This window comes from Mauremys mutica, chromosome 1 (assembly GCF_020497125.1).
Source record: "Mauremys mutica isolate MM-2020 ecotype Southern chromosome 1, ASM2049712v1, whole genome shotgun sequence".
NCBI lineage: Eukaryota > Metazoa > Chordata > Testudines > Geoemydidae > Mauremys > Mauremys mutica.
The window spans coordinates 57281901-57296405 of record NC_059072.1 but is presented as its reverse complement, the minus strand read 5'-3'; the positions used below and the strand labels follow the sequence as shown (position 1 = coordinate 57296405).

General features: G+C 39.1%; 1 protein-coding gene across 1 annotated transcript in view; it reads left to right on the top strand.

Moving 5' to 3' along the window:
- The window catches only part of NELL2 (neural EGFL like 2), a 230561-nt gene that overhangs the window by 91540 nt on the left and 124516 nt on the right, over nt 1–14505 (top strand). Inside the window, exons 10-11 of the mRNA XM_044998981.1 lie at nt 6541–6632; nt 9658–9760. Of these exons, the coding sequence (XP_044854916.1) occupies nt 6541–6632; nt 9658–9760 (195 nt within the window). The remainder of the gene's footprint in view (nt 1–6540; nt 6633–9657; nt 9761–14505) is intronic.

Here is a 14505-nt window from a genome sequence, read left to right as displayed (position 1 = left end):
GATGGCTTGACAATGAGCTATCAATAACATACTTAATATAATCTGGTAAGAGGTACAAACAGAAATGAGGAATCCCTAATAGACTTCATAGATTCCGTGCTCTTCTGCCTTTCTAGAAAGCTGTTCTTGAAGTAGTTTTGTTTTAGATAGGGGCTTGGGGAGGTTGGTGGGGAGAGGAGGTGGTTAATGCTGTGAAATAGTGGTACAAATTAATCTGTGGTGTAATTGTTCTGGGACTTGATAACTATTGTATGTGTGGGATTCCATCTGTGATAGAATCCCACACAATGACAGATGGAACCCTACACAGACAATAGCTATCAAGTCCCAGAACAATCAGCCATCAGGTAATTTACTGACTGTGATACAATAGTCCCTTGGAATAGGAGGAGTTTAGAAGATGAACTGTGATATGGTCCAAAGAGTTACCAATGACAAACTAATCACTCATCTCCTTCTGGGAAGTGTTTAGCCAGGTAGAAGTTAAATCTTCACTGGACGTTGCAGTTACAGAATTATGGTCCAGATGTTCATGTTCTTGGACTTCCTAAGCTAAATAGAAATACATAGTCCCCATAGGGTGACCAGACAGCAAATATGAAAAATCGAGACGGGGTGGGGGGTAACAGGAACCTATATAAGAAAAAGACCCCAAAATCGGGACTGTCCCTATAAAATCAGGACATCTGGTCACCCTAAGTCCCCATCATCATGGGACATCTACAAGCTTGTGACATCTGCTGGCAGGAGGAAGGAAAAATATGCTGTAACACTGCATTGACAAGGAAATAGGGTCCAAGTGCCTTCTGAGGAAAGTGGAGAGTGGGAAGTCTGGCACCATCACATTTTTCTGAGTGTGGACGATGTTCACCTAAGGGGACAAACCTTTGGGGTTTCATTAAATATAACCAGGTATCAGAGGGGTAGCCATGTTAGTCTGGATCTGTAAAAGCAGCAAAGAGTCCTGTGGCACCTTATAGACTAACAGACATATTGGAGCATGATGCATCCAACGAAGTGGGTATTCACCCACAAAAGCTCATGCGCCAATACGTCTGTTAGTCTACAAGGTGCCACAGGACTCTTTGCTGCTATTAAATATAATGACAAACTGGCAAGAATGTACCCCATTGTGTCACTCCTGACACACTCAGAACGCTGCGTCTTTTGGGCTCCTGGGTGGCCAGCCAAAGGACAGAGGAAGAGGACTGATAGGAGGAAGAAAGGGAAGGAGATGAAAGCTTTTGTGGAGGGGGTGGGAGAGAAGACTATTCACTGGCAAATTTGCATAGTCGCCAATGTCTCTGATATCAGCCTTGACAAAGTGGCACTGAGACAGTGGAACTGGTACCTCTGAAGTGCATGTGAGTTGTTGCTGTGGAAGCCTTGTTGGCTGGATTAGCTTGGATGAGAGAAACAGGAATCTAGGTGCTGGTGCTCTGCACAAGAACTTCTTCACCTTCTTCCTCCTCAGGTGTATGTTCTCATTAGGGTGACCAGATGTCCCGATATTATAGGGACAGTCCTAATATTTGGGGCTTTGTCTTATATAGGCGCCTATTACCCCACCACCCCCATCCTGATTTTTCATTCTTGTTGTCTGGTCTCCCTAGTTCTCATTGAAGGGAACTGTCCAAATATTGTGGAACCTTTTGTGCCTCAACATTTCATGTGACAACTCATGCCCAATTACCAAAGAACCTTGAGGGTCCAACATTTCATCCAACAAACCCCACCTCTCTGCACAGAATCCCTCAGATGCTTTTTAACTAGCAGGAGGAGGGAGAATGTTAACCACAATGTCCCCTTTTTCATAATCTTCCCCTTATTCCCCAAATCCCCTCTTTTCTCTCACCTGATCCTTATCTTTCTCTTTCATAGACCATTAAGGTGGGAGGAAAGGGAATATAATGAGCTCTACAGGCATTCTTTCAACTCTAGACATAAGAATGGCCATAGTGGATCAGACCAATGGTCCATCTAGCCCAGTATATGACACCAGTGCTAGATGCTTTAGAGGGAGTGAACAGAACAGGCAATTTATCGAGTGATCCATCCTGTGTCACCCAGCTTCTAGCAGTCAGAAGTTTGCATGAGTCCATGAAATATCCTCTTACTTTTTGTGTTTTACCCATATGGAAATTGAGGAAACCAATGTTACAACTAAAAATTTTAGTATTCAGCAGGTTTCAAAGGAAACCTACAATATATGTTCATTTTGAATGTAGTGAGTGAGACATTAGCTGTGCCGCCCCCACTAATGTCAATGGGAGGAATTTTTTACAGATAACTCCTTGTGTACTGTGCTGAAAATGAACCTCCTACATACTCTGAATATGAACATTAGGCTTTGGAGCATATGTCTTTGGGTATGTTTCCTTGACAGTGATTGTCATTCAGATATGTGATGGCTCAGTAAGCATGCAATTTTTTGCAATTATATGTTATATCAAATTATTATCCGAAAATAAATGTTCACTTGGCTATTATTAACACAAAAGAAAATGTTAGAAATTGATGTGATTAATTTTCAATTCCATATTATCTTTAATTAACACTCAAGATCATATTTCTTAGTGTGAAAGTTAATTTAAAAATTTATAATCAATATAAATGGACACATACATTAAACAGCCATTAGCAGATTTTAACACCTATTACATATTTTTAAAAATTAATCCTATGACACTTCTTTGGAAACGTCTTATGTATTTCTAATTAGTTCTTTGACATTTCTAACTGCTGTATTTCAACAGAAAAGAAAGTACATAAAAATCAGTTATTTTAAGTTTGCAATGCAACAAAAGAAGTTTAAATGATGAGATTTCAATTTTCAGTCTTCCGCGATGAAGTGCATTCATCTGTAAATAAAAAATTTAGAAAGCCTTTACAATGACATTATTTTAATAATTTCTAATTAACATTAATGTACTTATACATACAAAGGGCACTCACCCTTTCTTTAGTATATTTCATATATTCATATGTTCGATGGATCAGTAACACAACTATGAAATTTCTTATAAATGTATGCTAATCCAACATCAAGCTTGAGATTTTAATAGCACAAAAGTGAGGAGACTTATATGTGGATGTTGTGAGCTCAATCCTGTTTCTATTGGAATAGTCAAAATCCTGTGGGATGATCCTGGCCCTACTGAAGCCAATGGGAGTTTTGCTATTGACATCAGTGGGGCCAGGATTTCACCCTCTGACTTTGGAAGGCCTGGAGCAGGCCCTATAATATGGTCTTGGGGATAAGTATATAATATGTAAAAATAAAATAATTATACTTTATATTCTATAGCACCCAAAATGTGATATAGTGCATATGGTTTACACACTCTAGACCTGTTTAATGGACTGGTACAATGGGTGTGCTTGTTTCTGAGTTGCCTTTGAGGGATTGTTCTTAGATAACACCTCTGTGTAGAAGTGGGCAAAATGGTATTTTGTTTTATTTTTAAACTGTTTAAGTATTTACATGGAACACACACCACAGATGGAGAGAAATTATTTGGGGTTGTAAGGAATCTAAATATTTGTGGGATGGGATGGCATTAAGAAAAGGAACATTTAAGATGAAAAGCAAGGCAACTACCTCACAGTAAAATCTATTAGATAGGGGAGATTATTCCACTAAAAAATGCTGGAAGCACCCTCAAGCAAGTCATTTAAAGAGGACTGGACAAAGCATTGTAAAATATTCTGTATGTAACAATTCTGCATTGTCAAAGAGATGGATTAGATGATTTAAAGCCTAATTCAGAACCCACTGAAGCTAATGGGAAACTTTTATTGATTTCAGTGGGCTTTGGATCAGGCCCCTAAATGGCTCTCTTACATCTTATTCTAATATGCCTTGGTTATTTTTAAAAAAATAAATCAATAATTAAAAAGATTTGAATCAGGCTATTCCCAGGACACTAGCAGACATACCACATAAATATATGGAACACCACTGGGATACTAGCACAATCACTGGGATCACAAGGAGAACTCTCTTCATTCACATCCTGTGTCCTATGATACTAGCACTTAAGGCATTCATGATGCTGATCTTGCCTCTTTCATACATGAATATGTAAGATGGGTAGACTTGAATTTAATTAGAATTAATCTCTTAGCCATTAGGAAAGCTCTCAGTATCCCTCTCCCTTTCTCTCAACTAATCATCAATTAAGCTATGAGTAAATAAGCAAACAAAAATTTTGATTTCATCCAACAATGCTACTATTATTTTTGCCATCTAGTTATGGTGTTCCACAAATCTGTAAGTTTAGAACAGTCCCATAAATATGTATTTGTGCCCCATTACCCACCTTAAACTTAGTCCTTGGCGAATGTAAAAAGGCTTGATTCACTTTGGAAAAGCATCTGCGTGTTTGCAACATATACAAAGTTAACTGAGATAAATATATGTTCTGAAGGGACTCCGCACCATGACACCCTTGCTCCATCCCTGCCTTCTCATTTCCCTATAGCAGAAGCAACAGCATTCTCTATGGAAATGCACTTTGCCCTTCACCCATCTATAGATATCTTCACTGGGGATCCACAGCCTTCCTTCTAGTGTCAGGAGTCATTACAGGGCAGCCCCCCATCTCCATGAGGCGCTGCATCTATCCTTTGCACTGTTGGGGGGAGGTTTTGTACCTTCACTCAGATTGCAGTTGATGCTCTACTGCCTTCCTTCTTGTACTAGCAACAGGCAGCAGTACAGGGCTCTCCGCTATTCCTTTTGAATTTCCCAACTTCCTTGTTAAAGATATGTCCCCCCACCCCAAAGTGCATCACTCCCAAGATTTGGGGGAACTTCTTGGAAGTTACACTCAGCAGCAGCAGATTTAGATCATGCCACCAAAAAGTAGGAGCCGAGTTGTGAGATTTAACCAATTGGTTTGGGTCAAGTTTTGCATGAATGTTAGGACTAGTTTTTATTTTCATCAATCTTTTGCCTTTCCCTACTTACAAAGCCAAGTAAGACTTGGGTTCGTTTTGTTTGAATACTGATTGGAATACCTTGCAGAGGATTACTAGTTAAGGTACCCAGTTTGCAAAGGAGCCCTTAAAGGACTGCATTTGGTATCTGTAGGCGAGTTTCACTTGGATAAATGCAGCCTGTACTTTAAAAAGTGAAAGTGAAATTTCAGTAATTAAATTAAAATAAAAGTTGTTTTAGTCTGCTTTCCCATGTTCCCTCCCCCCACCAACATACACATGTAAAGTTGGTTGGTAACTTTCCAAAAATATAAATACAAAATTTGCAAAAATGTTTATAATCTGATAGTGAAAAGAGCAAAGGAAAAATTAAACACTATAATGATAGTAATAATAATGGTAGTGAAATGGAAAATCATGAATTTTTAGATTTGCCCATAAATTGTAAAATCCATTTAAATGGGATAGATAATTCCATCTGTAAATGAATTCTAGTGCAACTGATTTAAATCATCTCAGTGATGTCTGGAGCTCTTGTTTTTGCATTGATTAGTAAATTAGACTTTTCTCATTTAATCTAGAATTTTAAAGGCTTTATCTGTTCCTGTCTGACTATTGTCGTTTAAGTTCTGACAGTGTCCTAAGCAACACAGACATATCAGATTTTCTGCTTCTGGCATTTTCACTAGTCAATCTTTATACTTTTCCACATAATAACTGCAATAGCTATCTCCTTTTAAAAGGAAAAAAATTATGTGAAAATATTTTACATAAAATTTTAAATGATAAAAATAGTCAGTGAGCAATCTGGTGCAAGCCTGTTTCAGTGTGATGCAGTAAACCTCACAATATATGGCTGGCATCTATCTATACTATTTGAGAATTTTAGGCCGAATACTGCTTGCAGTGCAAGTAAATCATGTGCAATGAAGATATGCTCTTAAATTATAAAATATAATTTAAAGATAAAAATGAATAATCAGGATAATTGAGGTACTAGAACTGAACTTTTAAATACCTACCTGGAGTAGTTAAACATCAAAACACTATGATAACATATAACATATTCAGCTTCAGTGATTACCCATCATGCAGTAGCATCCCCATCCTCAAGAAACTGACTTTCCATCCAATTGTCCCACTACTATCCTATCATCCTTCTCTTTTTCACCTGTAAGCTCTTCAGATGGGCACTTCAGACTGTCTACCTTGACTTGCCTTCCACTAAATCCCCTCTAGCCTGATTTCCACCTTCTGCACTTGGCTGAAACTGCTCTTCCTATGTTCATTAGTGATTTGTTCCTAGCCAAGACTTGCAGCCTCTATTTTGTCGTCTGTTCTTTCGCAAGCTTCCCATGCTCTGTTTTTCCTTGACGCCTTCTCCTTCCTTAGCTTTTGAGGCCTTCTCCTCTCTTGGCTCTCCTCTTCAGTTCTTTTTTGCTCTTCTCCAAACTCCTGTGTCCTGGAATGGAATATATTTGTTGTTTAATTGATCACTTAATTTTGAAATATACTTGGCTTTAAGAAAATAAGCCAGTTTTATAGACAGAGTGCTGAAAACTTTCTTACCCAAATCATTTTTTTTGTTTTATCCTATAGCGGTGTGCGTATTTGAAGGCAGAACCTACTTTGAAGGACAGAGAGAAACTGTGTATTCAAATTCAGGGGACTGTGTTCTTTTTGAGTGCAAGGTAAGAACAACATTGATGGGACACTTTTCTTTCAATAAATCTGTTTAAAATGTCTTATAAGGTCCTGATGAATAAAAATGTGTATGTATCTACTGTGAAAAGTGACTTTTAAAAGGGCATCCAGGGGTTTCTATGCTTACTGTGTCCAGCTGATTTCCACATCAAATTTTACAAATCAATATTTTTTCTTATTACCAACCCTGAAAATTCAACCTGGGATCTCACAGTTGAGCTGGGTTCTTTTTTTATGTCTTATACACTATCATCAGTAATAAATATCCTGCAAGCCACATTATGCTCTCTTTTATATCTGTGCAGCCCTATTTTCTCCAGATTATGTGCTCAGCTACAAGGGGGTTACACAAATGTAAATAAGAGCAGAATTTGGCCCACAAGATATTTCTTGCTGGCAATGATGTATGAGAAGGAAAGAATGTCACTTGACTGTCAAATCTCAGGTTGTGTTTAGAGGGTTGGCAGTTTGGTAATCTATCATTCTACTTGTAAATGGAGAATATTGGATATTGAGTCAGACACACTAAACATCGAGCCTTACAATATCATTTTTACCCAGTCACTTTTCAGAGCAGAAATGCAATTTAAGGGCAAAATGCTACAGTGTGTGTCTACATGTGGAAAGTGCACAAAGAGATACCGAGGTGGAATGCTACTCTGCTTCCCTAGGTGTGGCGCTTGCTATCAGCTAGGGAAATGCATGCTTCAGGGTGGAGCTGAAGAATTGTGTGTGCATTTCTAGTGGGGGAAAGAGAGGCAAGACCTGTCTGCTTATTGTAATGTTGTCTCAGAGCAAGAGAATATAATTCCACAAGGTCTGAGTTGGAAGAAACTGTGCTGTCAAACTGAATGGGAGCAAAGGCTCTTTCTACTCCAGCTCCTTAAAGCTGTGGATGTCAGGTAAATGTGGCAGATAATAATACTTCAGCCTCAGTGCCATGGCTGGTGCTTCCCCTGAAACTACCAGACCCTTTTCCCCCTCTATTGGAAAGAGTGCATCTGTCCTTGGACCTCACTGTCACCTCCTCCAGCAGGGCATTGTGCCTGAGTTGCTTTCTGTGCCACTTTACTATAGTTTTATGAACTGGTGATTATAATTTGTCAATAAATCTATTTTAGAAATTAGGTCTATAGATGAAGGGTTACATGCTGATGGACTTAGTCATGTGTGAGTAGTACCTTATCTCACTACTAGTCACATTGAAATCAAGGGGCTGGGGGAGGGTGCAAAACCAGCCGCCAGAGAAATAAGGTCTGAAGTAATTCTGGAAATATAGCTTAATCTGCCCTACAGTTTTAAGGACTGTGAATTGCTATTTTCAACACAATCCCTATTGGTGATCAATCTGTATATGAATAACAATCATCAAAGTCTGCATGGTGCTGCCTTGTATTTATTGCAGTTAGAAATTATGAGGTCCTATCAATGAACAGTGAGCCAGCACACCTGGCTTGACTCTACCTGCCTATTGGTAGTGGGTACTCTTACTTGTCTCTCACTGTGCTCTTAGAACTGTTGTATGGCAACTTTGGTGATAAACATTCTGAATCTCAAGCACTGAAATACTTACTGCTGCCAGGAAAGCAACACTAGGAATGACATCTCAGAGCAACAAATCTACATACTGTCAGATGTGTAGATAAAATGGGGACCCATAGGCAGACGCTATTTTATTACCCACATATTTCTACACATAATAGAATGTAGTTAAAGACCTCTGCTCAAGAGAGACTTGAGAGTGATGGCATAGGTACTGATTTTTTGCTTGTATGCCAGTGTTGATGTTATCAGGGCAGTTTAGGGAATTTATTCTTCTGGATTTTTTCTTGGTTGCTGCAGTCAAGCACATTTTCCCATTCAAATCTGAAAAAAACAAAGATGCTCTGCAACATTTCAGTCACGTTTAGCAATAGACAACATTGTTATAAAGGCCAATCCTCAGCACGCATACTTACATAAATGTGTTCACTTTTAGGTGGTTTTTGAGTGTTTTGTGTGACATACAGTATCAGTCAAGGTCTAGTTTAGTTTGTTACAGGTTCAGGTTTCATTTTGGTTATGTGCCATGGAGTCTGGAAGATCAGTCAGTGAAGACTGAGCAGTGGTTTCTGATGAGTTATTTTCTCATCCTCATTTTTGTCCTAAGAAAATAATTTTAAATGAAACACCAACTATATAACAATAATATATGCAATGTGTTAGGCACTATCCACACACAGAGCTTTATATTCTAAGAAAAATTCCGAATGCTTTTCAGGAAGGTGTTGTGCTGCTGTGATTTGTGCCTTTGTGTCTCCAAGACTACATCATTGCAATGCACTCTACTTGGGGCCATTTGTAAACTAAAGCTGGAGCACAATATAGCAGCCTGCTTGTTAAACCAGGTATCTTACCCATGAGCATATTACATTTATTCTCTCTGATCTCCACTGGCTGCCTGTGGATATACAGGCGGGATTTAATGTACTGATTTTGACCTCTGAAGTGCTAAATGGCCTGGCACCAGTCTATCTGAGAAACACTCTCCTCATGAGATACCACTGCCTCTCCCTTGGGCCATACGGCCACAGTTGAGACCAGACAGGGTACTCAGGCTAGAGATCCCTTAAGGTAAAAGAAAGGAAGCTGCTAGCATGGCATTATTTGTGCAGTCCCCTTGGCTGTGATCCCCTGCAGTCTGTAAGAGAACTAATTTGTTGACCTTCTAGGCATGATTTCTGGAGAAGCTTATGAGGACAGGGAAGCTGCGTGAGGATAATTTTGGGGAAGGATGAGGAATGTTTCCTTATTTTTCATTTACTAAACAGGTGTGGTTTCTGCTGTATAGTGGAGATGTCTGCTGGTTTTGTTAAGTTTAGTTGTGATTTCAAATTGTCAAAGGTACCTGGAGTTTGAGATTGGCACCTTTTGCTGTCTGTCTGTTATAAATCTAAATGCATAAATAAAATAAAAGCATTATTCAGCCGCATTTGTTATCTCCGGTATTGAATAATTACCTTAATTTAATAGGACCACAAAATGCAGCGCACTACAAAATCGGACTGCCCAACCTTGAACTGCCCAGATTCTCAACAAATCTCCTTGTCTCACAGTTGCTGCAAAGTTTGTAAAGGTAAGAAAATAGCAGGATCTGCCTGTGCTCAATGTAATGTGCAGTATTTATCATTTTATTATTTTTTATAGTTTTGGAGTAAAACATCTTTTTCATTACTGGAGATACTATAAAACTGAATAGATAATGTACACATCAAGGAGTCTGAAAACTTGTTTGAATGAGGTGTAATAATGTAAATTTTGTTGAATGGGGCTGGCAGCATTCCTGTATTTCATACAAAAGAGAAATCCTAAGGGATTATAAATGATTGATGTCACCATTTTAAAGTGCTTCATTTATGCATGCGCGCACACACAGATCCCTAAAGGCCCTTCTGCAGTGGACATGTGCTTTTCAGATCTATAGAAAATTAGAGTAAATTTGTATCATTTCCCCCTCGTAGCACTTTTAGATTGCCTTCTGGATATAGAATCAAAAGCTTTGGGAACTATACTGTACTGCACCTCTTACATTTTTACACATAGGCCAAACAGATGGAATGTGCCTGGACTTTCAGTGCAAGGATAGAGATGTAAGGACAGGGCTGCCCAGAGGATTCAGGGGGCCTGGGGCAAAGCTGGGGAGCTGCAGCACTTGTACTCACTCAGCGGCGGTCCGGCATTTCGGCGTGAGGGGCCCTTCAGTCACTCCGCGTCTTCGGCAGCACTGAAGGGCACCCTACCACTGAAATGCCGCCGAAGACCCGGAGCGACTGAAGGCCCCCCCCGCTGCCAAATTGCCACCAAAGACACAGACTGCCGCTGGGCCAGGGCTTGCAGGGCCCCTGCAGGGCCCAGGGCCTGAGGCAAATTGCCCCACTTGCCGCCTCTCCTGGGCGGCCCTGTGTAAGGAACTGCCCAGGGCTCTGTGCCGTACTGTTATAGTACAGGATAATATTGGTATCCTCCCAGCCGTGAGCAGCTGGATCTTCAAAGCAGAAAGTCTGTTCCTATTTCTCCAGTAGTTAAACTGTGATAAACTGAGTTCTGGAAGGAAACAAGCCATCACACTCTTTGGTTTGGCTTAGATACACATTGATTTGGGGAATACTGGAGACATGCAAATCGTGCATGCTACACAGACACAAACAATATGATTAATGACATCCAGAAGAGAGAGAAGACTAAAATGGAAGAAAAGAACTTAACAGAAGTGTGCTAAGGTCTTGAAGTCTAATCACAGTACAAAGGGATTTTTTTTCCTGGTAAAAACTTACAGTAAATCTTAAAAAAAAAAAAAAACTGCACTCATTGAGCCTGGATACAAGCTCAATAAATCTAATAGTTGATGGATTTAGTGCTTGTTTCTGAACATTTTCAATCCTGAATGGATCATCCTAGCCTTGTCTCTCATGAGCTATGGATCTTATTCTTAAAATTATACTTTGATACAGTATTAATCTGCAGCACATATTCTCCTATATTGGTTTGTAGTTTGTGGAGATCTATTGATCAGTGAAAGATTGTACACTTACTGTTCTGTAATGCTAAGGTTCTGATACAAACTGATAAAAGCCAGGACATCCAAAACTAAAGGCTGACACTTTGTCCTTATTTCAGGCTTCTGTGAGGAAGAAAAAAAAATAGGACAAAGGGTGGCCTCTGCCGTTTGTCAGCTCTAGAGCCAAATACTGGTCTTGATGTGCACAGCACTCCATCAGTATCAATGGGAGTTGTGAGATGTGCTGAGAGCAACGAATGGCCCTTAATGTTGTTTAAAATGTCGGGATTTTTGCTCCTGAATTTCCTGTTTCACATAATAGCAGTGTGGTAGTTTAAAAAAAATAAATAAATGGGAAGTTGTGAAATGCATGTACGCTACACAACAAACCATGCCATGGAGGGTATTATTGTAGTCCTTTTAAAAAAAGTGTGAGTCATAGGGCAGGTCTACACTAAGGGCGGGGGTCGAATTAGGGTACGCAAATTCAGCTACGTGAATAGCGTAGCTGAATTCGAAGTACCCTAATTCGAACAACTCACCCGTCCAGACGCGGCGGGGTCGAACTCCGCGGCTCCCCCGTCGACTCCGCCAACTCCTTTTGCCGAGGTGGAGTACCGGAGTCGACCGCGGCGCTTCCGGAGTTCAAACTATCGCGTCTAGATCAGACGCGATAGTTCAAACTCTGAAAAGTCGAACTCTCCGCGTCGAACCGGCAGGTAAGTGTAGACGTACCCTCAGTTACCATGGTAGGGACATGAAGTTAGTATCGTTATCATATCAGCAGTTCAAAGTTCTCTCTGTCTGTACTGTTGATTTTTTTTTGCTCCTCTGACCATGGTCTGCCTGGCTCTTACGCCTTCAGACTGGGCTCATGCATGCAGAGACACCCCCATCCCCACAGGCCAAAACAGCAATGACCCCCCACACACCTCTCACTATGCCCTCCAAGCAGATTCTAATTTTTTTTCTATTTTAAATGCAAATATAAACATTACTGAAAAGATGGGGGATGTTTCATTAACAAGAAATGACGCAGCAGGCAAGTGGAGTTGTAGGGAAAGAGATCTTTATTGAGCATGAATATAGGTTTCTCCTGGTGACAGCCTCACCCCAGCTTGCACTACTTAGCCATTCCTGTCGCACCAAACTAGGTCCCTCCTGAACCCTGATCAGTTCTGTTCATTGTACTATGGGAGCCTTGTGCAAGGAAGCAGGGACTGAAAAAAGAATAGTAAAGATTACTGTTTGGCTAATCCTAATACTGATTTTTTTAATAAGGCTAGAGAAATTAAATCACTGAAAATAATAATAAAAAGTAGGGCTGTCAATTAATCGTCATTAACTCAGGCGATTAACTCAAAAAATTAATCGTAATTAATCATACTTTTAATTGCACTGTTAAACAATAGAATACCAATTGAAATGTATTAAATATTTTGGATGTTTTTGTACATTTTCAAATATATTGATTTCAATTACAACACAGACTACAAAGTGTACAGTGCTCACATATTTTTATTACAAATATTTGCACTGTAAAAATGATAACAAAAAATACTGTTTTTCAATTCACCTCATACAAGTACTGAAGTGCAACCTATTTATCATGAAAGTTCAGCTTACAAATGTAGATTTTTTTGGTTTTGTTTTTTGGTTACATAACTGCACTCAAAAATGAAACAACGTAAAACTTTAGAGCCTACAAGTCCACTCAGTCCTACTTCTTATTCAGCCAATCGCTAAGACAAACAAGTTTGTTTACATTTACATTTGTTTACATAATTCTGCCCCCTTCTTATTTACAATGTCACCTGAAAGTGAGAACAGGCATTTGCATGGGACTTTTGTAGCCGGCATGGCAAGGTATTTTTATGCCAGATATGCTAAACGTTCGTATGCCCCTTCATGCTTCGGCCACCATTCCAGAGGACATGCGTCCATGCTGATGATGCTCATTTTAAAAAAAATGTGTTAATTACACTAGTGACTGAACTTCTCGGGGGGGAATTGTATGTCTCCTGATCTGTCTACCCGCCTTCTGCCATATATTTCATGTTATAGCAATCTCAGATGATGACCCAGCACATGTTCATTTTAAGAACACTTTCACAGCAGATTTGACAAAATACAAAGAAGGTACCAATGTCAGATTTCTAAAGATAGCTACAGCACTTGACCCAAGGTTTAAGAATCTGAAGTGCCTTCCAAAATCTGAGAGGGATGAGGTGTGAGGCATGCTTTCAGAAGTCTTAAAAGAGCAACACTCTGATGCAGAAACTACAGAAATTAACCTTCTGCTGGTGGCATTTGACTCAGATGATGAAAATGAACATGCATCAGTCTGCACTACTTTGGATCATTATTGAGCAGAACCCGTTATCAGCATGGACGCATGTCCTGTGGAATGGTGATTGAAGCATGAAGGGACATATGAATCTTTAGCACATCTGGCATGTAAATATCTTGCGGCTTTGGCTACAACAGTGCCATGCAAACAGCTGTTGTCACTTTCACTGACATTGTAAACAAGAAGCAGGCAGCATTATCTCCTGCAAATGTAAACAAACTTGTTTGTCTGAGCGATTGGCTAAACAAGAAGTAGGGCTGAGTGGACTTGTAGGCTCTAAAATTTTACATTGTTTTATTTTTGAATGCAGTTATTTTTTGTACATAATTCTACATTTGTAAATTCAACTTTCATGATAAAGAGATTGCACTACAGTATTTGTATTAAGTGAATTGAAAAATACTATTTCTTTTGTTTTTTACAGTGCAAATATTTGTAATAAAAATAATAATATAAAGTGAGCACTGTACACTTTGTATTCTGTGTGGTAATTGAAATCAATATATTTGAAATATAGAAAACATCCAAAATATTTAAATAAGTGGTATTCTATTATTCTTTAACAGTGCGATTAATCATGATTATTTTTTTAATCTCTTGACAACACTAAAAAAAAGGTGAAAAGGTGGTGCAGCCCAACTGTACAAAATATTGTTATATTGTATGAAAATTATATGGAAGCTTAAAATCACCCATAACCTGTTTGAATTCTTCACAGTAAAGAACAGACTCACCAACTATAGCAATACAGTTGGATTTCAGGAAAGCAAATTTGGGGAATTAAGAAATCTACTGAGTGAATGGGAAGACTCATTTAAAATGCACTATTTGAGAGAAAGCTAGAGGCTGTTATTAAAAATACATTAAAAAATCTCTCTTAAAAAGATGAATGCAAGAAACAAGGAGCCAATGTGACTTCAAGAGGAGCTGGTAATAATAAGATTAAAAAGGAAACGTCATTGAAATATCAAGA